The sequence below is a fragment of the Phalacrocorax aristotelis genome, chromosome 2 (genome assembly GCF_949628215.1).
Source record: "Phalacrocorax aristotelis chromosome 2, bGulAri2.1, whole genome shotgun sequence".
In the NCBI taxonomy this organism is placed as follows: domain Eukaryota; kingdom Metazoa; phylum Chordata; class Aves; order Suliformes; family Phalacrocoracidae; genus Phalacrocorax; species Phalacrocorax aristotelis.
The window spans coordinates 33,025,609-33,053,531 of record NC_134277.1 but is presented as its reverse complement, the minus strand read 5'-3'; the positions used below and the strand labels follow the sequence as shown (position 1 = coordinate 33,053,531).

Below are 27,923 nucleotides of genomic sequence, written 5' to 3'. Positions count from 1 at the left end.
AATGGGCTCCGTCCCTCCGCAGCGCCGAGCTGGGCAGCTGACGGAGGGGGACGGCCGGCACCCGGTTCCCCCCGCGCCTGGGCGGGAATGGTTTACCCGCCGGCCGGCCCCTGGCGAGGCGGAGCTGTGGGAGGAAGCCGCCATGAGGAGCGGGGCCGGGGCAGGGGTGGGCGCCGCCGGGCGGGCGGCGGGGAGAGGGTGCTGCGCTGAACTGAACTCGCCTCGCCTCGCCGGGCGGCCCTGTCCTGAGTCCGCCTTACTGTTCGCGGGAGGCGGGGGGGTGCGATGGCTCCCCCCAGGAGAGGTGACCTGAGCCTGGAGGAGAAAGACTTGCTGGGAGTGATCGCCACAGGTGAGCCCGGCCCTCGCCCCTCCGCGGCGGCGGGTGGTAGTGCTGCCCCGGCGGGCTTGGGCCTGGCCCTGCCGCCTTCGCCTTCACCCTCACCCTCCTCGGCGGACGGCTGCCGCCGGCGCTCCCTCTCGGCGGAGGCTGCGCAGCGCCGGGCCGTGTCGCAGCTCCGGCCCCGCGGCTGCCCCCGAGGAGGGTTTGCTTTCACGCTGGGTGAAGGGCCGTTAGCGGTCGCGCTGCCGCCTCGGGCACTGCCGGGCCCGAGAGGCCGCCGTTCTGAGGGGTCGTGACACGGGCCCGCCGGCCTCCCGGTCCCCTTCTCCGCGGCGGGGAGAGCGGCCCTGCCCCTGCAGGATGGCGCCTCTTCCCCCTCCGACCCTGCGTGGGGCGGGCCCGTGTCACCCGGGGAATGCCGCGGGGGTGGCGGGCCCGGTGCGGCGGGGACGCGCCTTGCTGTGCAGGGCGGGCTGGGGGACCCGCGGCGAGGGCCCGGCTGCCAGGGAAACCCTACGTCGTCCTTATGTGTATTCGTATTAGTGACGTATGTTGACATTTATCTAATGACTTGTATTAACGTGCTTTGCAAAAACCTCCTATTTTCTTGGGGGTAATCCAGTTCTTTAGCCTGTTACAGATTTCCCTATGTGCCGTTGCCAAACCGGGATGTCCTTGCAGACTGGATGTTCTTAAATTGACAGAATTTGAGCTTGTCCAGGGTATTGTGCACATCTTATCCCTTAGGCTGGTTTATTTTGCATTTCACGTAAGCGTCGCTGTTTCACCACGTTACATGGCACTTATGCTTATTGCAGGGGGGATTTCTGTCACGCTTGCTGTAACAGCTGGGTTTCAGGGTCCAGCAGCATGAATTTCATGGCCCTGTCTAAGTAGTTACACTCTAAATGGTAATTTCAAAATTGTGAGCAATGTTTGTTAGTGGAGGTAAACTAAAAACACCTGATGTGCTCCACACGTTTCTAGATGTAGTTTTCAGGCAATTGGAACCCATAAAAAAATTTAAGTATATTTTTGGAACTTCACTGTCAATTATGTTAAAATGTTCATCTGTGTCAGAGACACAAGTATAGGACAGTCAGCAATTAATTTGTTGTGGATCAGAATCAATTTGACTCATTTTAACCAGAGTTTCAGGCATTCATCTTGCAGACACTTCTATCTAATTTATGATCAGGGTCATGGGATAATTCATGTTAGAAGGGACCTCAGGAGGGCTCTAGGCCAACCTCCTGCTCAAAACAGGTCAGCTGTGAGGTCAAACAAGATTGCCCAGGGCTTTATCCTGTCAGGCCTTGGAAAACCTCTAGGGATGGAGGCTGCACAGTGTCTCTGGGCACCCTGTTCTGCAGCCTTACTGGACTCACAGTGAAAATGTTTTTCCTCCTATCCAGTCTGAAGCTTCTTTTTCTTCCAACTTCTGCCTGTTGTCTCTTGGCCTCCTACCATGCACCACTATGGACAGCCTCCAACTTTATTGGAAGGCTCCAACTTTAAGCTCTGTCCAATTCTAGAAGTCTGACTTCTATCATTTTAGTGTCTTGTTTGGAAATCCTTCGATGTTTTGTCATACAGGACCTGAACTTGTAAATGCAACTTTGCTTTGCTTTACTTGCATTAAAATTAACTTTGAAAATCACCCCTTGAAGACTTGCTGTTTCTGGTGTTTGTTCTTTTGCTGGGATGTTCTTCTCAAAACTACTCCAGGTCCTAAGAAGCTTCTCACATGTTTAAAAAGAATTTTTTATATATATATCTGGGAGAGTAGGCTAGTTGACAGTGCCCTGACTGTCAGTCAGTGTATTTTACCGGGTCTTTATCAAGTGTGTGCAATGACTCAGGTGACTGGCTTTTTTCCCTAAAATAATAATTTTTTTTTTTAAATGGGTGAAGAAACCTGTTTAGGATAGTTAAACCACACCAAAAGTTTTATGAAAATATTTTTTTTCTAGTATTTGTAATGTTTGAAAGAAAATGAGCCACAACTGACATTGCAAGAGCTGCTTTGCTGAAAATTTGCTGTAAGAGCACCTCCCTCTGATATAGTGAAGATAAACATGAAGACTGTCATTAAAATGTGGGATGTAGTGCTTATTTTTATGAAGCACGTCGCTGCTGAAAGAGCTTTGCTTATGATTGATTCGGTGATCAGAAGTTTCTGTTAATTTGCAATAAATGTATTTCCCCAAACTTAGACTCTTTGAATGTTCTTTTATTTCTGTTTGTTTGAATATCTGTTGAAGTTGCATTGACATTACTGAATAGGCCTTCAAAGACCTTTAAGTCATGTTCTTAGATCTGTGGCTTAACTGAAAGAATTCTTGTAGCAAATTGAAAAATACAAAGTTGTGGCCTATTTTCCCTTGCACAGGTTTTTGGTTTTTTTTTCATACTTCAGTCTACTTATGCATTTGGCAATTTTTAGAAATGTCAGTGATCAAACTACCTCGGTCCTTGTTCTTTCCACCTCTATTCTGTTACCAAAAGCAAATTCCTTCCACTTCTGTGGAATGTTGCAAATTTCAAATTTAAACAGGAAAGATGTTTCGTTCAGACCAGAAAACTCTTTGAAATGGGATAATTCCCTTTTGTGAGAATTTAGATAACTCTTTTAGCCATAAGATGCTCCAAAGAGGTCGAAGTACAGAACATGTTAAAATGCTCAATATCATTTTATTCATTCAGAATTGTTCTGATGCCGTTTATGAAGAGACCTGTTGGTGTCCTGTTCTGGTGTGTGTGTAGATCAGTTACTTCATTAAAAAATTGATGTTTACTTCTAGTGCATGCTCTTAGACTGCTCTTTGATGTTGTGACTTCTTGCCTTTTAGCTTCTAGAACAGAACACTGTTCATCCCTGAGCCCCTTCACTATGTGCAATTGATTTATTGGTGGTTAATCTGTATCCCAGGTGGTTAATCTACAAAGATTTTGATTCTAATCAGGATGGAACTGATCTTTTTCCTCTTGATTCTCAATTTATTCAATTTCTCACCCTCCTTTTTGTCTCTGTGTCTTTTTTTTTTTAATTAAAGGAAACACCGAGGAGGCTGGAAGGCTACTGGGCAGCAAGAATGTCCGTGTCAATTGCTTGGATGAGGTACAGCAAAACTGTACAAGCATTATGCTGGGTTTAGAAAGGAAAATATTAGGTCTGAAGGCCTTCTTGTTGTTAAATAACATTGTTATACAGATTCCTGGAAGTAAGTCAGAGCTATTCTGAACATATTTCTATTCTGAAACCGAATAATGAATCTTTGAAGAACCCTTCCTTTTTTTTAAGAAACTTTAAAGATTGATGTTACTTAAAGTACTACACTGTGTGTATTTTCTCTCAAGTTCCAGCATGAACTTTGTGTCTGTAAGGTAAGTTGAACACTGCAGCAAGACCTGTGGGCCTGCTCCCTCTTGTCATCTCTGCCAAACTGTAGTCCCTCTGCTTGGATAGCAGCAGGCAGTGTGGATGAAGAATACCAGTCCCCATCTCACGCTTGCATCTTATCACCCAAAGCCTTATCTTTGCAGAACCATAAACATACTCAGCGAGCAGCTAGGTCAGAAGTGGAAAACACACTGTGTTTTGCAGAGGCAGATGTGATAGACTTGTAGAAGGTGAAATCCTTAAGTGCTACCTGAAGATGGGAGGAAGTTCATGGAGAAAGGAACCTTGTGTGATGTTCATATCTGTTTACTCTTTTTCTTTTTAAAATGTTTTTCAAAGCATGCAACTTTAATATGATGTGTTACATGGAAGCAAAACTGTAACTGGCCAGCTTGCATGTTAGGTTGATGTGTAATTTATCAATTTAAATGCCAATTTGTGTTTTTTCCTAACTTTGTCATTTCATAGGATCCCTAGGAAATTCAGGCCAGAAGGGATCTCAGAAGGTCTCTAGTTCAGCCTCCCACTTAAAGAAGCTTCAGCTCCAAAGTCAGATGAGGTTGTTTGGAGCTTCGTCCTGTCTGGCCTTGTAAACCTCCAAGGACGGAGGCTGCGCAATATTTCTGAGCAACTTGTTCCACTTCCTTACTGTCTTACAGTGAAAATGTTTCTCCCTTATGTCTGAACCTCTGTTTCAACTTATGCTCATTGACTCTTGCCCTCCTGCCACCATAACTGAAGAGCTTGGCTTTGAAGTCTCAGTGATCTTTCTGTAGGCTCTGGCAGGCTGCTGTTGGTCCCACCAAAGCCATCTCTTCTCCAGGCTGAATAAGCCCAGTTCCTGCAGCCTCTCTGCACTGCACAAGTGCTCAAGTTCCCACCATGTGTTAGTGGTACTCCACTGAACTCACTGCGGGTTATCCATGTCTTTGTTCTACTGGAAGGCCCAAATTGGACAGGGTATTGTAGATGTGGTCTCATAAATGCTGGAGGGAGGAAAATTATCACTTCATCTGCTGGTTATCTTCCTGGAATACTCTTAGCGTTTTTTATGCTACCAACAGATCCATTTTCTGATTGTTCTTAAGGTTTAAATATTTAACTGTATTTAATTTCTAATGTATGAATTTCAACAAGCTTCTGACAAACTATTCAAACTAAGCTTTACAGTAAACTTTAGGAACACAAGACACAATATAAGTGTAAGTGTTTGCAAGTGTGCTTTATTATATGGACTTTAAAAGCCTTTCTTTTAGTGTAATTGCTGAACTAGTGCTGAACAACTGCACCCTTGATGTGGTATTAGTGCAATGTACAGGATTACTGTTGAGAGGATATGGTTTATTAATAGAAACCATAACTGAGTTATGCCTCAGGCTATTGTTGAAGAAGAAATAGTATTAACAATAATTGCCTAATGCTCTCATCTGACTAAATATGCCCAAGGTGCATAAGGCTTAAAAAGTTCATGCAATGGACTTCTTGCAGCCCCCTTTTTATCCCCAAGAGTGGTGTGTAATAACGCATATTGATCAGGAAAGGGTTCAGATGTGTTAATCCATCAGTCATCTCATGTCAACTTTTACAATTTTTCTGTTAAAAACCATTTTCCCTCCAATGTGTTACTGTAATATCTATACATAAATAGTGTGTGAAACCCAAGTTAAACGTTAGCTTCATCTGTTATCCAGCATTGCCACAACTGGAGACTGCTTTGAATGCACGAGGTCTTATTTTCTGCTGCTGCTGCCTTAGCTGTTTATCCTGAAATACACATTATTATTTATTACTACTGTTTCTTATTAATATTAAGAAATGAGGAAACAGCCCTAAAAATTGAATGCTTGGATACTGAAATGGGAGCACAATTCACTTGGGAACCAAGAACTCATTTCCTTTCTTAAAGTCCTTTTACATGACAGAATCCACAGAATGAGCACAGGTTTAATGTAATTCTCTTCTATTTGTGTACAGCAAACGTGCAGTCACAATTTAATAATTTCAACAGGCTGGTGAATTCACAGCACACAGAAGCAAGTTGTTACATATTGCACTTCCTGATTTTAAAAAATAAACATGTAAGATGTTCGTTTAATTTTTGGTTTGACGATATATTCTAACTGCTTAGATCTGCTTGCTTCTAGATTAAAAACTAGTGACAATTAGCAATCTTAGCTCTATGCACCTTTAGACAAGGACCACGTCACATTTTAATATCTTCCAGATGCATTGACTTACTAAGTATCTCGCCTAAAGGTACGTTTCTTCAGTAACTAAGCTATAATCGTGGCTCTTTCCCGAATCCTTTCCAGTTGTTTCAGCTTCTTCCTTCAAAAGGGTAGGTGGGAGACGGACACAGTGTTTCAGCATTGCTTCTGCTGTTGTTACACGTAGTTAAAAAATACAATATTGCTCCTCTAAGTCTCTCTTTTCGTGCCCACGTGCCAAGACTCACTCACCCTTCGCCTCCTCCTGTCTATCTGCAGTGCTCTACTGGGAGCAGTAGGTCCCTTGAAAGCAGAGTAAGACCCCTTCTTTATTCAAATTAGTTTCACAGATGCCTATCTTCCAGAAGGTAGTAGATATCCAGCAGATACAGTCCTGTTTTTCCCCTAGCATCTTTTCTGACCAAATCAATTTTTTAGTTGTTGTTTCTTTGAGGATTTAGGTAGTCAAAGAAAGGAAAGGCATTTAGGCTTAATCACTGTCTTTATGAAAACAAAGAAATACATAGGTCTTCCACAAAGCTTGTCTTTAACAATTTGACTTTGGCCACTTTAAAACTTCAGGGGTGTTTCATCTCAGGTGTCCCAAAATATTAGGACAAAAAGGTGGGCAATGGAAATGGATGCAAAATAAATACAAATATATTTCATTTAAATGCACACTGCTTAGTCTTTTTTTGTTCTATTTTAGATGGAGTGGTTGCTAATTTGGAAATGTAGTATGGAAGAAAGTGTTCAGGAATTTTCTTTCCCCTGGGAGTACAGAGCTTGTAAATAGTGTTCTGACTTCATGTTGGCAGTTTGCTGACTTTAACTCCGTCCATTTACAGGGTGTGGCTGGGATCTTTCAGACGACTACAGAAGGCAGTCTAGAGGATTTCTAGCCGTGGAAGTTTCCTCCAGTCATGTTGGTAGTTAAGGTTGCAAAGGAGCACTGTAGTACTGCAGTCCCATGTTTTCTGCAGATCAAGCAGAGAGGCTTGACCTCAAAAGGCTTCACAGTTTTTCTGTATTTAAAATAATTTTAAGGTTATTTGTAAACTTCTTACATACCGAACATCTATACATATATGTACAGAATTTGGCATTAGCATTTTTTCCTCTAGTTTGGTAATTTGGCTGTTCACTTGTGTGATAAAATACATCTTTTAGAAACAATCCACTTCAACATGCTAACTACAGAACTGAATACTTTCTAGGAATTACAGCAGCAGCCTGCTTACTAGTGTATGAAGTATGTGCAGCTTTACTTGTACTGATTATGTTCAGTGGACGGTTCCTCAGTTAATCTTGCTATTCCAGTATGAACTTCCTATACTAGCAGAAAATGCCCAGATCCTTGGCCACTATTGAGGAGAGTTCTGTCTTTTGATGTTTTTATGTAGTATTTCAAAATACACAAACCAAAGAAAATTCAACAGCTATTAAGAATTATCTGGTTTCAGTTCAGGTTGCTGACTGATGTAGACTTTAACTTTTCATCACCACAGATGAACAGAAAGATCATCAGAGAACTCTAATGTGTTACATATGTGAAACCAACAGCTCAGCAGGATGACTATGAGAGAGGAGAGCTATAGCTATGATTGATGTATCTATACTTACTGAACAGTATTTTGTATTCTAATTAGTTCATACTTGGCTATAGCTAAAATTATTTGTGCATGTTTCTGTTGACTACCTTCCAAATCCAGTTTGCAGTAAGTTTAAGATAGGTAAGAGCAATTGTTTTCAAAAGCTTTAAGGGTGAAATTTATAAAGGCTTTCATCCAACGAAAATTCAATCCCATGTATTTCTAGACTAGCAGCATTCAGTACCATCTCTGCTAAAAGTCAGAGACATTTTTACAATCAAATTCCAAATACCTACCTGAACTACTCGTAATGAGTTGGTCTGATTTTGGTAGCGCTCTTCCTTTTTATTTAGGAGAGCTGATTTTAAAGACATTCTTCAAATAGTATTACTGTGACATCTGCTCTCTTTGCATCATTTGTTTTCTTTTTAGTACCTTCTCAAATAAAAGCCAAACCTCCAGTCTATGTGTTTAGTTTGTAATTTTCTCAATCAATAGAACTGCTATAGTTGCCTGAATCTAAAGAATAAAATGAGGGACTTTTTCCATGTTAATGTGGGGCTGGGTGCCTCACTGCAAAATAAGCTGGGAAAGGGAAGGGTGGATGCTTTAACGGTGTCAGCATACAAGTGTCTACAACAGTTTTTCAGGTATGGTTTTTAGAGTCTTTCTTTTCCCCCTTTTCTGGTTCTGTTTACCCAAATCACCTCTGATATAAAGTCTTGTTAGGGCGCTAGTATTAACACATGCAGTGTTGTAGCATACCCCAAATAGTTGGTGAAGGAGATGCTCTAGTGTGACCCAGCCCACATGTGCCACATCTTGTCCAGATTTCCATGGTTGAGAAGGGTGAAGTGAGCATGAGAGGTGTGAAACACTGGGAATGTTGGGCCCACTTGCATTCCCCTTTTCTCTTGAGTAACACAAGTCTACATGGCAAATTCAGTAGCAAATCATCAGCATGTTATCTACAAAACAGAATCACAGAATGGTCCCTTGTCCTGTCATTGGGCACTATTGAAAAGAGCCTAGTCCCATCATCCTGACACCCTCCCTTTAGATATTCATAGGTATTGATGAAATCCTCCCTTAGTCTTCTCTTCTCCAGGCTGAACAAACCCAGGTCTCTCAGTCTTTCCTCATAAGGGAGGTGCTCCAGTCCCCTGATCATCTTGGTAGCTCTCTGCTGGACTTGCTCAAGCAGTTCCACATCCTTAAACTCAGGGGCCCAAAACCAGACACAGTACTCCAGATGTGGTCTCACTAGGGTAGAGTAGAGGGGGAGGATAAGCTCTCTCGATCTGCTGGCCACATTCCTTTTAATGCAGCCCAGGACACTGTTGGCCTTCTTGGCCACAAGGGCACATTGCTGACTCATGGTAACTTCTTGTCCGCCAGCACTCCCAGGTCCTTCTCAACAGAGTTGCTTTCCAGTAGTTCAGCCCCCAGCCTGTACTGGTGCATGGGGTTGTTGCTCCCCAGGTGCAGGACCTTGCACTTGCTCCTGTTGAACTTCAGGAGGTTCCCCTCGGCCCAGCTCTCCAGCCTGTCCAGGTCTTGTTGGATGGCAGCACAGCCTTCTGGTGTATCAGCCACTCCTCCCTGCTTGGTATCATCAGCAAACTTGCTGATGTTACACTCTATCCTGTTGTCCAGGTCATTGATGAATGTGTTGAACAGGACTGGACCCAGCACAGACCCCTGGGGAACACCACTAGTGACAGGCCTCCATCCGGATGCTGCTCCATTGATCACGACCCTCTGAATTCTGTTGTTGAGCCAGTTCTCTGTCCACCTCACTGTCTACTCATCCAACCCACGCTTCCTTAGCTTGTCTGTGAGGGTGCTACGGGAGACAGTGTCAAATGCCTTACTGAAGTCAAGATCCACTGCTCTCCCTTCATCAACCCAGCCAGTCATGCCATCACAGAAGGCTGTTAGGTTGTCAAGCATGATCTTCCCTTGGTGAATTCATGTTGACTGTTTCTGATAATCTTCTTTTCCTCTACATGCCTGGAGACGGTCTCCAGGATGAACTGTTCCATCACCTTTCTGGGGATGGAGGTGAGGTTCCCCAGGTCCTCCTTTTTGCCCTTTTTGAAGATTGGAGTGACATTTGCTTTCCTCCAGTCCTTGGGCACCTCTCCTGTCCTCCACAGTCCTTTCAAAGATGATGGAGAGTGACTTAGCAAGAACATCCACCAGCTCCCTCACCACTTGCGGGTGCATCCCATCAGGGCCCATAGATGTGTGAGGATCCAGTTTGCCTGGGTGATCTCTTACCCAATCCTTCTCAAGCAATGGTAAGTCTTCCTTTCTCCGGATTTTTCCACTCTTCTCTGGGGGTTGAGATGCCTGAGGGCCAGCCTTAGCAGTAAAGACTGAGGTAAAGAAGGCATTCAGTAACTCCGCCTTCTCTGCATCCTGCGTTGCCAGGGCCCTTTCCTTGTTCAGCAGTGGGCCCACTGTATCCCCAGTCTTCCTTTTACTGCTGATGTATTTAAAAAAGCCCTTCTTGTTATCTTTGACATGCATTGCCATATTTAATTCCAAGTGGACCTTGGCCTTCCTTGTTGCATCTCTGCATACCCTGACAACATTCCTATATTTCTCCCAAGTGGCCAGTTCCTTTTTCCACATACTGTGAACCTCCTTTTTCCATTTGAGTTTCTCTAGAAGCTCTTTGGTCATCGATGCTGGTCTCCTGGCTCCTCAGCTTGACTTCTTCCTCCTGGGGATGTACCAATCTTGAGCTTGTAGGAAGTGGTCCTTGAATACTGTCCAGCTCTCTTGGACCCCCCTGCCTTCCAGAGCCCTAGTCCATGGGATTCCTCCTAGCAGGTCTTTGAAGAGGCCAAATTTAGCCCTCTTGAAGTCCAAGGTTGTAACACAACTCGTAGCCCTGCTTCTACCATGCAGTATCCTAAACTCGACCATCTCATGGTCACTGCAGCCAAGCCTACCCCCAACTCTTACATCCTCAACCAGCCCTTCCTTGTTTGTTAGGATACGGTCGAGCAGCACATCTCGCCTTGTTGGATCCTCCACCACCTGCAACAAAAAGTTGTCCTTGATGCTCTGCAGGAACCTTCGGGATCATTCATGGCTCGCCGTGTTGCTTTTCCAGCAAATACCAGGATGGTTGAAGTCCCCCATGAGGACCAGGGCCTGCGATTGTGAGGCTACTTCCAGCTGTCTGTAGAAGGCTTCACCAACTTCCTCTTCTTGATCAAGTGGCCTGTAGCAAATGCCCACAACAGTATCAGCCATATTTGGCTGTCCCTTAGTTTTTTACCCACAAGCTCTCAACCTGTTCTCCTTCCACTCCAAGGCAGAGCTCAATACATTCCAGTTGCTCCCTCACATAAAGAGCAACTCCCCCACCTCACCTTGCTTGTCTGTCTTTCCTGAAAAGCCTGTAGCCATCCATGACCACATTCCAGTCATGCGCGCTATCCCACCGTGTCCCTGTGATTGCAATGAGGTCATGGCTCTGCAACCGCACACGGACCTCTAGTTCCTCCTGTTCATTCCCCATGCTGCGTGCACTGGTGCACAGGCATTTCAGAGATATGCTTGAGCATGCAGGTTTCCCTGGAGGCATGTACGAAGACCCACTATAGCCATGCAAACCCTTGAGGTGGTTGGTCTGGTTGCCATCGCATGAGGCCGCTACAGCACCTTTATTACTGTTCAGGTTGTCCTGTCTTATTCCCCCATCGTGTGTGATGGCATTAGCATTGCCAGTTTGTCCCCCTTCCCCCAGGTTCCTCAGTTAAAAGCCCTCCTCACCGAGTTTGCCAGCCTCCTGCAAAAATTCCCTTTTAGATTTCCCCTTCTAGACAGGTGGAAAACAATGGCTTTTTAAAAATATACATGTATCTAGTCTGTGTTCTTACACAGTCAGCTTGAGTGTTTAAGTGCTGGCAAGGTAGTCAATTTTTCTGCCAAATGTGCACAAGTCACTGGGATGCAAGGTGGTCTGTGTTTGGCTTTTTTTGTTTGTTTGTTTGTCCTTACTCTTGTTCCCTGGCCACCCCCCTGCTCCCCAGTTCCTCTGGTCAATGAAGGCTGAGAAACAGTGTTGCTGAAAATTTCCTCCATAGTCCTAGAAGGCAGAAGGTTGCTTTTCCAGTTTATTATCTTTTCAAATGTGTTTTTATTCATCCTGTGGAAGCACACCTCTCCCAGGTGCTGAAGAGAGACAAACTGACCTGCTGCCTTCTTCCCCCGCTTCTGGTGGTAGAGTCCAAACTCGCCCTGGTTCTGGTACTCATCTGTACCTCCTGCCTCCCCACACATCCTTTTCTGCCCTTGTTAGCTGATTTAGGACCCTGACCCTGTAGTAGGTTTTTGGGTGTTTTTTACTTTAACTGGCTCCCCCACCATGGCAGCATTAGGTCAACTTAGTTCTTAGAATCCCATCCTTCAGGCTGCTTCCGGTATATTTTCAACGTCAGGAACTGGGAAGGGTGGTGTGTAATGGCTGGGCCATGAGGCATAGCCCCGTTGTGCCAGGGAGTCCTTGTTGATGAGCTGAAGAACGCGTGGTCAAGGGAGGTGCCAAGCGATTGCTGAGGTACTGCAAACTCTATTCCCTGTGTACAGTCAGATATACAGGGAATACTTACAGCCCCGCAGAAGGCGGGAGATGTTAATTTTGCTCTCTGTAAATCATGTAATGTCCCTACAAAGTAAACTAAACTGGGAAAGATTCATTTTTGTCCCAGGGAATAAGGCTAGAAGACTGGATTTTTGGTCAGAAGAATGTTACATAGTAGCTTCTAGAAAATGGATTCTTCATCCTATGTACTATACTGGAACAATAAATAATATTTCATTTGTATGCTTAATATACTATCTGCTACTTTAGTCTGTTAAGTATGTTGTATTGATAATACAAATGTCATCTGTCAGAGAACAGACTGTACTGGACCTGTCTTTGATATTTAGCCAGAGAAGAGTATTTGCAGCCATTTCAGTTTTTGCCTAGGAACAGAATACAGGATACCAAGCTTTTCCAGATAAGCTTGTGTCTAGCCTGGCCCTTTTTTTGTTTGCTGTGAATGCAAAAGGCTCGTATTAGTGTGACTTCAAATTAAATTATCTAACAACCGTCCACATGATTTCTGCTTGATATGGGGTTTTTTTGATCCAAACCACAGCCTGACCCTTTCAAAATTTAATCAAAAGCTTTTAAAAAAAGTTTCCCAGTAAGAGGGGATGACAAAAAAAACCCAACCAATCCCAACCCTTTCCTTTGTCCTATAATCTTCAGGCAGATTTATAGTTGAAAAAGCTGGCAATCAAGATATAACCAAACTTGAAGTAATTGTTTTCATAAAGTTCCTTCTCCAGAAAAACCTCCCTGTGTTCATATTCCCTTACAGCAGTACTTTTCTGTGCTGCTAAAGGCGGCGAATCTACACTGTAACTCCAGACTGGGATTGGCCCATAAAAATCGCTGTCAGTGTAACATAACATAACATAACAATTTTATATATTAGGATAGAAAGTCTTTGCTTGCCTTTATAGGATCACAAATGAAACCTAGAAAAAGCAATCACAAATCCGTTTCATGTTTGTGAAGTGATCTCTTCAGGTCTTTTGTTTCTTTAATGGCAGTTTATGTTGCAATTTACCAGAATATTTTGGGTTACTAAAATGTAATACATCGATCATTTTTTATTGTTTTCAGTTAGGATGGGGAATACTGAAAATATAATACTTAAAAATTGTTATTATAATTTAACTTTCCTAATTTCCCTCACCTTTAGGATTTTTTTTTGAAAATTATACCAATAAATTTAATTCAATTGGGTTTTATTCTATCATAAATTGAAACAAGAAAAATATTATGGTGCAAACTGTGAATTGCATTATTTCAGAGTATCGCATTACCATGAATTTACAGAGCTGCAGTAATGGTGTACATGAGTGTATTCATGCACACAGCCTTAACCGGCAAAAAAAGGAGGAAAATGCCATTTTGATTTCCTTCAGGGACAAACTAAAGCACACTCCCTTCTGTTCAGTGTTGGATAATGTTCTTGGGCAATTACTGTGTCTTGGCTGATAACATGAATCCTGACTTGATTTTAAGTTAAAATAAACAGCATGTTGGAAAAGCATATAAAATTCTAAAAATGGAATGTCATGCAATTTTCTCAAACAGAAAAGTGCTCCTCCCTGCCCTTCGAGAGGGAGAGAGCCTGCACTAACCCTTCACCCTAGTTCTGAAAATGTCCCCTAGGGTTTGCCCAGGTTTGCACTTATAATCACAGCAGTGAAGCTCTAATAAAAACTCCGTGCCTCCCTTGCTGACACTAATCTTTTTTGCACTGGTGCTTATCAAAAGGCAAGGTTTGACACTGTGTGGTTGTTGAAGTCTAGTTAGAGATGTGTTTCGTTACAAGGGCTTTCGGAGCTCTGGCTGGTGTAAGATCAGAGACACAATACCGAAAGGGTGGATAAATGGGAGAGGAGGATAGCACAATTACCAGTAATCATGACTAAAAATGAGCAAGATGGGTTTCAGAAACTGCAAATCTTTGTAATGGCAAAAACAACAAGTGCATATTCCTGATTTTCTTGTTGCTTATCATATAATGCAGGGGAGAAAAGAAGTAAGTTAGGAACCTAACAAATTTTCTAAACCAAGCTTTTCCCACTGGCAGAAGCGTTAGTTGTCTTCAACACTTATGTCTTATACAAAAGGCCAATGGCCAATTGGCAGTAAATGGTTTTCATTTATTCAGTGCTGGTCTGTTTTCAAATACATAGCACAGCATAATCAGAAAAGTGACATGGAAGTGGAAAATTACTGCATGTTCATAACCATATTTTTTCACGACGATTTTGTGAGCTGCTTTGTTGTTGCTAGCTTAAATATTATGTGAGGCTTTGGTAGTTATACTGAGTATGTATGTACAAGTAAAAATTATCAGTGGTATGAAGATCAAGAGATATAACTAATTCTTTTTTGTATGCTACTTCCTTCCTCTTTCTTTTGTTAGCATGGCATGACCCCTCTAATGCATGCAGCGTACAAAGGGAAAGTAGACATGTGCAGGTTGCTCTTGCGACACGGGGCTGATGTTAACTGCAATGAACATGAGCATGGATACACTGCCTTGATGTTTGCAGGACTTTCAGGTAACTTTGTACTAAACTTAGCTCACTGATTTTTATGACACTGATGGGTACCGCTTGCCATAAATTAATTTTTTAAAGGGAAATCTTGACACTTTTCTGTTATTCAGGTTTACTATGACTTACGTGAACCATGTGAATATGTCAAGACCACTAGAATCATCAGGACAGCAGAATAGGACAGCTGCTGTTCAGGCTTGGGATCTTTTTCATATAAAAATTGACTTTGTTCAGTGTTTTGAGGCATATAGTCTGTCTGTCCTTCGTTGTGTTTGTCAGATCTCAAAATTCAGTCTCCTGTGACTCTTTCCTTGTGCAGTGGGAAATGCTTTGTTTGATTATACTGTGTTACACTGAAAAAGATGATGCACCAAACTGCCTTTTTTTAGGACTACAAATCAGTAGCTTTTACTAATATTTGAGGCTTGTCAAATCAATCCAGTGTTTTTCAAATTTTGCCTTTCTCCTATATTATTTTTGCAATTATCTCGTGGGCTTTTAAAAATGTATTTAGTAAGTTTTAAAAACATGTTTTCTCACATTAATTTTCCCTCTTTTTTTTTCATGAGAGTGCTTATAGCTGTATATATCTTCTCATGTCTCAAGTGGTGGTTTGCAGCTTTCCTCTTGCTATTCTTTTTCCCCGATGAAAGCAACAATTATTTCCTTAAGTGAGAAAAAGCCACTACGTAAAAAAAACTTCGTTCCTTCTGGGGAAAAGATTAGATTTGGGAATATTAGATTATTTTAAATATCTTCTTTACTAGGCCACTTACATCTTCCCAAAAAGGAGATTCTAGGGAGGTAAGATTTCTTAGGAGGTAGAGTTTAAACTCTGCCTTCTTTCATCATAAGTATAACAAAAGAAAGGGGTGTGTGTGTACATGAACCTTAACTGCATCATCAGATTGCTTTTCTGCTGAAACTTTGGTAAAAAGATTTGGGAAATTTCAGCATTGGGTGTTATCAGAGCTGCAGCAGGTAGACGGGAACAAACTCTCAGAGGTTGTTAAATGACTGCAGCTATATGGAAAATGCTGGATTTTTACCATTTTCTCACAGCTGAGCTCTCAACCTGTCATCCTGGGTTTGAACACTTATGAACGTTGACTTTAAGGTCTGTTATCTGTGAGCGTGAAAGGTACATGAGCACTACTGACACAGTGCCTTTGTTCTTAAATCAGAAACTTATATTTCCACCCACCACCCCCTTCTTTTTTTATATTCACTTTGCTGTACTTAGCATGTGCAGAAAAACTGGTAAAGTAAGAATACCTTTGAAAGAAGAACCAGCATGAGTGGTGACAAGTGTCCTTATTAGTCTCTGAAGGGCACCAATTAAGTCATCTAATCTTCCCATCAAATTTTAGCTTCATTTTACTTGGTATTTAGCCCAGTCTGAACACCCAGTTCCCGCTGTGGAGAAAGGAACAATCTGTTCCCTTCTCTGTGCTCCCGCTACATAATAGTACTGGATTTGTTTTTCTTCTTAGAATAGCAAATGTTGTAGTTGAACTGTCAAACTAGATTGGTAGAATTTGCTTCTATACTGCTATCCAGAGGGACCAAGCTCTAGTGTGGTTATATGCATATGACTCCCATCAGCTCCACAGGGAGCTGAGTGTACATTAAAGAAAGCAGAGTTATACCCTGCCTGAATTTAGTTTTTACTTTGATTTGACCTTCTGGAACCATAAATCAGGAGGCAGCATTGTGCCTTTCTCTTAATCTATTCTTAAAATAATGACATTAAGAACATTCGTTTCCTCCAGTGTTATTTTTGGTCTGTAAGAAATACACTCCTTGCTTTTCTGCAACATAAAGAATTACTAGTTCTGGTTTGTTCTCTCTTATTCCTCATATTTCCACCACCCCTACCCCATCCCCAAATTCAGGAAACAAAGAAATCACCTGGATGATGTTAGAAGCTGGAGCAGAGACTGATGTTGTCAACTCTGTGGGAAGGACAGCAGCTCAGATGGCTGCTTTTGTGGGTAAGGTGAAAGTCTGTTATCATTTCCTAAATTCCTAAAGAAGTAAAATGTTAGAATCTGATGCGTTTTATTGGAGAAACATTATTTAATGACCTGTTCTGACCTGACAGAGTTGTTCAGCTTTTTTTCACATCTCATCCTAAAACAGAGTCAATTTGTGTTCTGTCCCCATGCTTTGTTTCATAAAAGCACAAATGATCCTATCTAAGAGCAGATGCTGCAGTTCTCCAGGTGTGCAAGGCTTTGCAATGTCATCACTTTTCAAATATAAGAGGAAGCTAACAGCTGAGGTGTCTGAAGTGCAGGTACGTGCTTCTGCAGTACAAAGTGCATCATCAGAGCTTCCTCTGTAGGAAGGAACAAACAGCCCTGGGAGTCAGAACCTCTCACCTAGGCTTTGCCACGAGCATGCTGTGTGCAGTGAGTCACCTCCAGCCCGTCTCCCTCTGCATATGGAAGAGGGAGAAGTCTCAGAACCTGTTCTGAGGTAATCAGTACTTGTTCTAGTCAGGTTCAGGTCAGTAAGATGCAAGATTTGTCATTCCAGTATGCTGTGTGATCCTGGGCAAAACATGGAACCAGGCTTTTGTCTGTTGTTATGTTTCTTGCTTTTTTTGACTAAGCCGTTTTTACTTCTTTACCCATTTTGACAGTGCTGGGAAATTCCTGGATTAATGTTCCCAAATATGCCACTTTTTCCTCTATTTCTAGCAAGGATGTGTGACAAAATATTACCAGAAAAAGTGGAGTCATTTTAATGACTCAGCTATTGTTGTCCAGATGACTTTCCCAACAACTAAAAAATGAGGATGTGTATTTTCACTTCAACACAACCTTCTTGTATTGTTCAAGTGTCATTTAAGTGTCAGAGAATTCTCTTGCAAGTTCATTAGGTGTCCTGGATTCAAGAGCCTACCTTGCCATTTAGATTTACTTCCTTCAATAATGAGTTAGTGCAGTTTCAATTTCAATCATATCTTGTTCTGGTCTTTTAAAGAGGAGAAGATAGACATTGCTCACTTGAATTTCAAGCAGCAAAGCCTTAACTATTCACTTAATATGTCAGAGAAGTCCACTCCTATTAATTACACTTTGGATTTGGAGAGTCTTTTCCAATATGATGGTGAATTGAGTTATTAGCGAATGGGGAATGTTCTCTCCAACATAATTTTGGAGAATTCTTGTTTAAAATCTCATCACGTCACCCAGGTAGAAAAAATATTTTCAGGTGTAGTGAGATACGCTACTCTGTAAAAGTCTGAACATTGGAATCCATTCCTGTTCTTTTTTATTCTCTGTCCAATCAATACTAATTCATCTGTCTGCGTGTGGGAAGTGAGGATACTTCTTCCCCTGTCATTTGTCTTACACTGTGCTCTATTAGCGTAGAACAGTCTCTTCTAAAACAGCAGAGGGTTTTAAATGCTGGAATTTGGTTGACTGTGTCTTCTACCAATTAATAGGATCAGTGCCACGATAAATCAGTCAATTTAAAGAATGTGGTCCTGAACTAGAGAAGCTAAATTTTACTTTCTCTTTAGCCAAGTAATCCATCATTTTGTCAGATGAAGAAAACAAGAAGGGGGTGTAACTTCTCTCATCTTGTTACTTTCATCACAGTCCTTTTTTTTTTTTGTAAATTTTAAGCATGTTCTGGTCTTACAATTTCTGCTTTACACTACTATCTGTTTCAGGTCTGAAAACTTAGGAGTCCCAATACGGATGTCATTAATTTTTGGAAGTACAAAGTGGAGAGAGCTTTTCCTGAGAAAACCAGTATGACACTACTAGTATAGTAGTGTCATAGTATATGACTATACTAGTATAGTATAACTTTGGGGAGAAATACCTATTCTCTTAGTTTTGGCTTACCAGGGAAGGAGGATGCGGGAAGGCAATAGAGTTCTCAAAGTGAAATTTCGAGTCGTCCCCTGCTGGGAGTCAGTAGGTTACGCTTACTGAACATAGAAGTTGCCCTCACTGGGTGTGAAAGAATGGCAAGAGTTGCCTGTTACCAGTGCAAAGCATGTCATGCTAAGCTCCTGTGTGGGCAATTCTCACCTGTATCGCTTATATTAGATTTGAGTTTAGGTCTTTTTCTGGTTGTTATTTCATTTCATTGGTTATTTTTTTTCCTTATGTGCCTCCAGGTCAACATGACTGTGTGACTGTCATCAACAACTTCTTTCCACGTGAAAGGCTGGACTACTACACTAAACCACAAGGCTTAGATAAAGAACCAAAACTGCCAGTAAAATTAGCTGGGCCTCTACATAAAATTATTACTACCACTAACATGCATCCTGTTAAGGTGGAGTAATATGTAAATTGCATATGTTTGTCAGCATGGAAATTGTTTCTTTATTTCAGAAAGCATTCAACTCTTCAGAGTCTAATTGAGATCAAAAGCATTATCCGCTAATTCAGGTGCTTCTGAAAATGAGAAAGAAACAAGCTCAGTGTTTAGACATGACTCAAAAATGAAGCTATTTCAGTGTTTATGTACACCAGAATCATGAACTAGCGCCTTTAAGTGGAAAGATTCTTAATTTTTGCATCAATAATCATAAATAGCTTTCTTTTTCGGCTTTCTTTTTTTTTTCCTAGCCCCACTTGAAGTGGAAACATAAAACAATTTCCTATCTTAACAAAATCTCGTTCTCTCAATGCTTGTCTCTGCATGTATCTTCCTACCTTCATCCCTGGTTCACCATAGTAACATCTGCTGCTGCTGTTTCTGAAGGCATGGGCAAGGGATGTTTATTTTTACTTTCCAGGATATTTACTGAAATTAGTGTCTCTTATGGTTTGCTCTTCCAGCGTAGGCCAGGGGAATTAATACACCTAAATTCAAAGACAGGTTCCTTGAGCTTGCCATATAAAGCCAGGAATTTGTCAACAGTTGCCAACCAGGTATCTGCAGCACATACAAACAGTAATGCACTGGTGGCAGCTAATTTAGTGAGCAGAGTATACAGTTTCCTCTAAAAATTGTTAGTTCAGTGCTTTACTAGTCTACCTGAAGTACTCCAAGATTACGTGAGGTTGATGTGTTCTGTGAGACTGCTTAAATCATACAAGTCCAGTTTATTTTAGATGTTCAAAAGGAAAGAGATTTTAGGACAGTGTATGGTAGTTTCTGTAACTGTTTCTTTTGAAATGGTTTTGATTCTTCAGGTTCTTATTCTAGAAAAATCCTTATTATTTTTGATACCAGTCTTAATTTTGAATGTTTCTTTTATGGGAACTATGAATTACAGTATACTAAATAGTTAAACTAAATGACTGAAAAAAGAAGAGGAAGACTGCATAAGGCAGAAGTAGAGGAATATTAGAAACTCCACTGAAATCTAGCTACAATGAGCTATATAACCTTTAATGCTAATGCACACGTTTAACAGTATTAGTTCCTAATTGGATTATGTTTTCTTCAATCTTTCTTGTAGATTGTGTTGATGGTAAAAGAGAACCCTCTATTGGCCGAAGTAGAAGCACTGCAGAAATGTTATAGGGTTCTGGATCTAATTTGTGAGAAATGTATGAAGCAGAAAGATATGAATGAAGTACTTGCTATGAAAATGCACTATATCAGTTGCATCCTCCAGAAATGTATTACATTCTTAAAAGAGCGGGAGGATAAGCTAGATGGATTTATCAAAAGGTACGTATTTCTAGAGAGAGATGTCAGAAGGCGTATGTATGAACCAGCTTCACAGTTATCAGTAGAAGACTGGATTGTCTTGGATAAAGGCTATGCCAAGTAAATTTTGAAATAATTCCAGTTGCAGTCACTTCAGGGTGGCACTGAGTGCCTTTTTTCTGACTGAAGTGGCATTGTCCTTTCCTGGGGTACAAAGGAAACATTCCTAGAGTTTCAGCTCACTGCTGGAACTGGTCAGAGCTTAGCAATCGCACATATGCTATGAAGCAGCAGAGAACAACATGTGGTAGAGAAAAAGGGGACTGATAGGCTTGAAAAAGATTTCTCATGTCCGATATGGATCATGAAGGAACATTTCTCATGCCATTTTGCTCCCCAGCGGTCACACAGGGTGAGATTTTTGTTTCAGAAACACTTAAGCAATTAAGAACTGCAAATCCCACTGGCTCTGGATGAGATTTGGACTCCTAAGTCACTTAGGCAGATCTTCAGAACCTTCTCAGAGTTCCAGAACCAGCTGCCTGATCTTAAGTATCAAAGTAAATGGCCTGGCTTTTAAAAGGATCACATTCCCCATAGACCTCCATGGATTTCTGCTTGATGACTGAAAATAAATTATGAAGTCAGCTTTCACATACTGAAATCAAATAGTTTATCAGTGATCCATATAAAAAAGTAGGAGCCAACCAGTTAAAGATAGAAGCATCGGGACTATAACACATTATTAAACGTTAGTAAAGCAGAATTTATATTTTGGAGTAGTGTGTATTCTTCAGTGTTTATTTTTACAGTGCTCATTTTTAAACCCAACAAAGCATTTTGCTGCTTCAGTCTGATGTGGATACTGGTCTACCTGTAGGGGATTATTTTTCTCTGCATGGCTGAATTAGTAAATAGTGGTTTCAGAGCATACATTTAGTTATTTTATATTTCATAATGATTGTACATTAGAAAAAATTCCATTTTCATTTTAAACACGTTTGAAATTGTCAAATTATTTTGAATTTTAATTCTCTGTAATTTGAAAGAGGACAGAGTCAGGAGGACAGACGGCAGCATGCTGTGTATTTGTTCTTGAACATTTACTACGTCATTTCTTATTTGACTTTGGTTTTAAAAACTTTAGTCTCTTAAAAGGGAGAGATAAAGATGGTTTCCCTGTGTATCAAGAGAAGCTAATTCGAGAAAGTATCCGAAAGTTTCCTTACTGTGAAGCTACATTGCTCCAGCAGCTTGTGAGAAGCATCGCTCCTGTTGAAATAGTAAGTTTTTTCCTTTCAAGAAAATACTTTCTAAACAATTGTATGGTAAATTCAGTTTAAACTAAGCCATCTTTCTGTTCCTCAGCTTCTGCAAATGGATTATATTAGGCAAAGGTTTTTAAATGTCCCTGAACTCTCTGGCAAACTGGCATTTTATTTTACGTATTGCAGGCAAATGCTCTAAAATACTTCAACTAGTAGGTTTTTTTCTGCCCATAATGAATGCTTAAATACCTCAGCTTTGAAAGAAAACTGGAACAATTTGTTTCTCTGTCAGAGCTTTCCTTTCCTACTCTGGGATGTCTTCAGCTTTTCTTTGCCAATTCGCTTTTACAAACTGTAGACTCAGACGAAACCCATTTTGCATGCTTTTTTCACAGTGTCTAAATTGAATTTAAGATCAAGTCTTTTCCTAGATTTAATGCATCTTAGCGTACACAAGAAGTTGGTAATATATGATGGTAGAAAAAGGGAAGACATTCTGTGAAGCTCCTTTTATCACAGGGAGAGGCAAGATGATGCAATATGGAGTAGAATGTGTATGTAAATTAGGAAATCAAAGTTACAAGTAAAAAAATCTACCTTCAGTTTTCCTCATGCATCTTTGCTAACGCTCTTCATTATAGTGCTAGTAATCAGTTCATAAATCTTACACAAGAGTTGTTATTCTTTAAGGATGTTCTCTCTGGTCTCTGAGAGCTAGATGTTACACGCACCAACGCTGAGCAAGTGGAACAATTCCATGGCATGTTTGTATTATGCTGAGTGAATTAAAAATAGCCTCCATCTTCAGTGGCTCCAGTCTGCTAAAATGTCCTGAGGCTTAATGCAATACCTACTGTTTGTCTAAGCCAGAAAAATAAACATGGTGTGAAAACATAAGCCATCATGATGCATTAAGACTTGCTTAAGAGTAAACATTTTCCTTCCTGTCCCTTCTTTCTTAGAAGAGCTTGCAGCCTTTTCTGCCTTCTCTCTTTAAAGATATACGGTTTGTTGCACTGGATTTCTGTCCACTATGCAGAACTGGGAAGGAGGAGATGCCATAAATTTTCAGTTGTCTGGAAGACCTTGACCTGTGGCATGCACAATTACTTGGAATCAGGCGGGGCATCTCAGCATTGTTGTAGGAGTTGGGATCGTGAATATTCCATGGTAGTCTAACAGTTTAAGGATTTACATAGAGCTGGAGCAACCCGGCATTTTTTTTCCTCTAATGGTTACATCATTGCCCAAAATAGTCGTAATTTATGGTTACCAGTAAAAAATGCCAAATTTTACTGCTTGTATTGCATGGGAAAGATACTGCAAATAATATCAAAATAATAAGCAAATAATTGTTTTGAAGATTCCAAGTTCTGACCGTTTGGTTTGTAGTATCTGAGTGCACTGAGCACAATAGTATTTCAATGACAACCAAAATATCTTTCTGTGTGCCAGGACAGAGACTAATCTGTGAAAACCCGCTGCATATGGTCTACAAGCGGATGGCAGCGTGTAAAGAGCACTGAGTTCATTAATAGTATTATTAAAAATTTGTAGAGTAAAAGATGATAATTTTTATCTGCCCTCTACGGAAATAAAGACTGAGTACACTTTCTATACAAAAATTTATCTAACTGTGTAAGTGTTAGGTTGTGCACGTTAGTTGAAGCTCTATGATTTAGTTTTGTGTTCTTGCGGCTGTGGCTTCTCCAGTGAGGCTGCAGCTGCCCGCTTGGAAACTTGCATTGCTCGTTTTGTTTTTCTCTTGCGTGTCCCCCTTTATGGTAGTGTTGATTTCTAATCTCGTTCCCACTTCTTGTCTTACCTTTCAGGGTTCTGATCCTACAGCTTTTTCAGTACTTACGCAAGCTATTACTGGCCAAGTGGGTTTTGTGGATGCTGAATTCTGTACAACTTGTGGGGGAAAGGGAGCAGACAAAAGGTGTTCAGTATGTAAAATGGTAAGAATCCATAAATCGTTATAATGAATCACAAAAAAATTATGCCACTGAGGTGCTGAGGATTTTGAATTCTTGACTATATACTCTGTAGACTTAGGAGGAATGGCACGTGTGCCTACACTGAAAATGCGCAAGCCATCTACTTCTGGGAGAGATACCTGAAATTCATAAGTAGTACTTGGATTTCCCACTGTGTATGTTTAAGACTTAAGAAGTAAAATTTCTGTATGTTTAGAGGTAACAAAACAAACTATTCTTTATAGAGTTTTATATAGGTTAGAATCGCTCCATATGACCTTACAAATTGCTTAAAAATACCATTAGGTAATATACATAGAGAGATTTAACTTGGTACACTAAGAAGTACAAGAATATTGTATATCTTTTTAGTACAAAATACATTGTGTATCTTTTTAGTACATAAAGATGAACTGATAGCTCTGGTAACTTTCAGGTGATGTACTGTGACCAGAACTGCCAGAAAATACACTGGTTTACCCACAAAAAAGTCTGCAAGACGCTGAAGGAAATTCATGAGAAACAAGAACTAGAGGCTGCCAAAGAAAAAAGGAAGCAAGAAAAAAAGCAAAAGAAAGGTTAGGTTCTATAGTTTGCTTGCTGAAACTAATGCTGTGTTAACTGCACCACAAGGAACAATAGTAGCAGGTCTTAAAATCCGTAACAGCTGAGGTTGAAAGAAAAATCTTTGTTGTGATGAAACAGCATGCCTGCATTTGTTGGATTTTTAGGCTTTCAATTTACAAATGCTATGTACTTTCTAAAATCAGTTTTTTAATGCTGGAGTTACACAGGTTTCTACAATTAAAGCATTTTGAGTTACACTGCACTGTATCAAAATTCAAATCTTTAATCAAAATCATTCAGAAGTTTCTTGCTACTCTACCTTTCATTGGAGGTGTTAGGACCAGGCGGATAATAAGAAAGCAGCCCGCTCCTTCCAGTTGCAAAGGTTAATGTAGATGTTAGTTCTCTTGTAATACTTTCTTCTTCATAGTCACAGTATCAAGTTGTGTTGTGTACTTTGAATGTGAAGAAAGAAAGCATTACTCATTAAACCATTAGTGGTGTTTTTTTCCCCTTCAATAAGCAAATAATTAATACATAATGACAGAAAAACCACTGTATCACGCACACATCCCCAACTTACTCTGATACGATGTTTCTGTAAGTGAAATAATAGGAAAATCACTTTTTCTCTTTTACAACTTACTACATTCCCCTTCCCTTGTTTTAAGGATTGTAGAAGTGCACTGAACAAATCTTGCAATGGTAGTACTCTTCACTTCAGCTGGACTGTAAAAACTATAGCAGGATATAAATTAGTAATAAATTAGTAATTATTGATGTTTTCAAAAGCTTCCTGTGATGATGCTGTTACAAGAGTAGCTGTTGCATGGAAGATGACTATGGGAGTTGGAGGCAGGACACTAGAAATCCCTGAATACATTGCATACCAGTACAGCAAAACATAATGAGCTGTGAGCAGTGCGATACCTCACGCTGGTGACAAATACACACACGTCGGTGGCCAGGTGCTGTCCTCCGCAGAGGTAGAGACAGGATCTTGATGGATCACTCTTCTCCCTCCCTTCCTAAAAAGGAAGCTAACATTTCTGACGAGTTACTACTGCACTACCTACATGTTAAACTTCACTAACTTCTTCAGCTACACGGCCAACGCACTGTAGACCTTATCAGGTTATGCATTGTTAGCAAGACGGTGAATTCATCCTAGCTTCAAGCCACCTTGTGAATGGTGGTGTATCAAAGCTCTTCTTACCAACACCAGTTTTATTTCAAAAAGCCAATAATACCCCCTACAAATCCTGTACATTGGCGGGAGGGGGGAAAGAAAAAAAATCTCACAGTTGCAACTACAAGCAAAACCCCAAGAGTTTAAGAGTTTCCACTGTACATGGTGAGTGTTAGGGAAGTCTGTGCTGCAGCCTGTGCTTAAGGCAGTTAGCTCCATAGCCAAATGAGACCTTGGCAGCAGGGCTTCAGCAGCCTTGTGGGTGGCTGTGACAGTGTTTTCAGCCAGCTATCAATCGTAACAGAGAATAAGAAACAAAGGTGATTTTCTGAAGATGCCAGGGCTCCCAGCTAGGCTTTCCCCTCTTTCTCTTCAGAATTTCTAGCATACAACCCCAGCTTAGCAGAATCAGGGCAAAAAAAAGTTGTGGGTTGTTTTTTTTTTCCTCTGAAAACATCGCTTGAAAAGTAAAGGTGCAATAGTTGATTCAGTTCCTTGCAGTCAGGTTGTATATTTTAGGATGACTCACTTTAACCAAAGTTCATTGTGGTCAGCTGTTAAGTAGCAAATAATTTCTTCAGTCTGTTATATGCAAAAATGCTTCCCACGTAATCATGTACATGCCTTTTTTATTTATTTATTTAAAGAAAAACAAACCCCACCTGTACACTATGTTTGACTGGCCTGCAGCCATTCTGTGAAAAGCTAACTCTAAGAACAGTGTCAATAAAGCATGTTTGAACTGAACATTAAAATAACAGTGCTCCTCTATATATTAAAACGTTGAAATACTCTGCTCCTCTATATATTAAAAAGTATGGCAAAATTGAAGATAAATTAATGAGAGCTTTGTCTAGGGTTAGTTTCAGATCAATCTTACACCAACTTAAGCAGAACTCTAGTGTCTTCAGTCTTTTTGGATGAAGCTTGGTTAAATGCATCACTAAGTTTCCTAGTGTTTATTAAATATTGTTCAGTAAGAAAAATGTTTGCTTGCAGGTGAGCTCAGTGCTTACTGATGATGCGATTTCTGTTTTGTTTAGATGAAGTGCAACTAGTAGAGGGCAGTTCTGCAAGTGAAGAGCGGTCAGATTCTGGCCCAGATGTTACCAAAGAAGTGGATCCAAATCATGCTACTGACCGAATGGAAGAACCTGAATTTACCAAAGAGACGGAGGCACAAGCCCCGCACCCTGAAAGTCCACTGGAGAGTGAGACTGGCTTAGCTGACATTGCTCTTCAAAAAATTCAAGATTCTGAGGAGTAAGAAGAGGGTAGGAAGGGACTGAGAGTTCTGGCTGTGTCCCTGTACCTCAAGGGTCCTAAAGAATTTTTTATGCTGACCATGTCTGAGTTCTTACAGCATGGCTTGTGCAAGACTCCCTATGAAAGACAGCATGCCTCTGTTCATCGTGAGATGAAACACCGGCTAATTTCTCTATAAATACTTCAGGTTCTGTTGTAGAATGCCAAAATAGGTATTTACTCTCTGATAAAAACTAGAGTGGCATAGATCCATCTGTATGTATACCAACAGTAAGCATAATCTATGAGTATCTATGGTTTATGAGCCACTTGGTGAAAAATAAAAAGCATTTCATTTGGATTATTCATGTTTTCAGAATCTAAAATCTATTTTAATTGTAATTTAAACATGTTTTTCTGCAGGTACACAGAACTGTAGTTAAAAGTATAAAATTAAATTGTTTTTTACACCTCTTTATGAAGCTTTATCTGAAGGAATTCAGTAGCAGTTAAGTTTCTGAAGGTGCTCATCTGAATTCTCAACTTCCATGACATTACTGTAAATATTTTTGACTAGCGAGTGTGCAACAGTAGTGTCTATTTTGTGGCAGTTTTATTAAATGATACTGCTCTTTCAGATGTCTCAAGCTGGCTGTGAAATGTGTGTTTCAATAGAATTATTTCACTATTGGTTTGGTCAAAAATATTTCAAATTTATCAAAGTCTAACAAAGGGAAGACCAGAATGACTTAAAATATTTTGACTGACAACAATAATGGTTTCTAAATCTCAGCTTTCAGGTAAAGATGCCTTAGAGCACACTGAGGTGTCACTTATGAATTATTTCATAAACATAAAAGATGCTTAATGTAGTTCACGCTGAACCTGGTCCCACTGAATTAGATGCGAAAATTCATGGGTGAATTGATACAACTGGGATTTCACTTGGGCTTTCAACTAAAGACCATGTCTAGAAGATAATGTCCCTTAACTGTGCTGTTTTCACTCAGATTTAACACTGCGTCTCATGAGATCAGTGGGAATGCCACAATCGAAAATAGTGCTTCCTGCGTAAGGATGGCAAAATTTGAGGTTCGCTAATTGTTGGATGAGTAACTCATGTTTTGAACGTGGTGATATCCTGCAACGTAGAGGAATAAGGACCATCCTCAAAATGGGAAAAATGCTATTAATTTTTTACTACTTAATATATTGAAAGTTTTTGCTTAATATTCTGAAAAATTGTAAGAGTGAGGATACATAAATGCACCTGTGCAGGGAATGTACCTGTGTTTTAATTTCAAGGATTAATTGTGAAGAATAAAGGGAAGTTTTTTAAAAGAA

The 27,923-nt window shown here is 40.6% G+C and overlaps 1 protein-coding gene across 2 annotated transcripts; it reads left to right on the top strand.

Moving 5' to 3' along the window:
* Positions 1-144: 144 nt before the first annotated feature.
* ANKMY2 (ankyrin repeat and MYND domain containing 2) lies at positions 145-27,923 on the top strand. 2 transcript variants are annotated; one of them, XM_075082962.1, is made up of 11 exons: positions 145-352; positions 3,400-3,464; positions 7,124-7,205; positions 14,562-14,700; positions 16,593-16,691; positions 18,842-19,002; positions 20,138-20,352; positions 21,479-21,614; positions 23,432-23,560; positions 24,015-24,156; positions 26,378-27,923. In XM_075082962.1, the coding sequence occupies exons 2-11, from the start codon at positions 3,439-3,441 to the stop codon at positions 26,599-26,601; spliced, it is 1,353 nt and encodes a 450-aa protein (XP_074939063.1). In that variant the 5' UTR covers positions 145-352; positions 3,400-3,438; the 3' UTR covers positions 26,602-27,923. The 2 variants fall into 2 exon arrangements, with proteins under 2 accessions (XP_074939063.1, XP_074939062.1); XM_075082961.1 differs by lacking the exon at positions 7,124-7,205.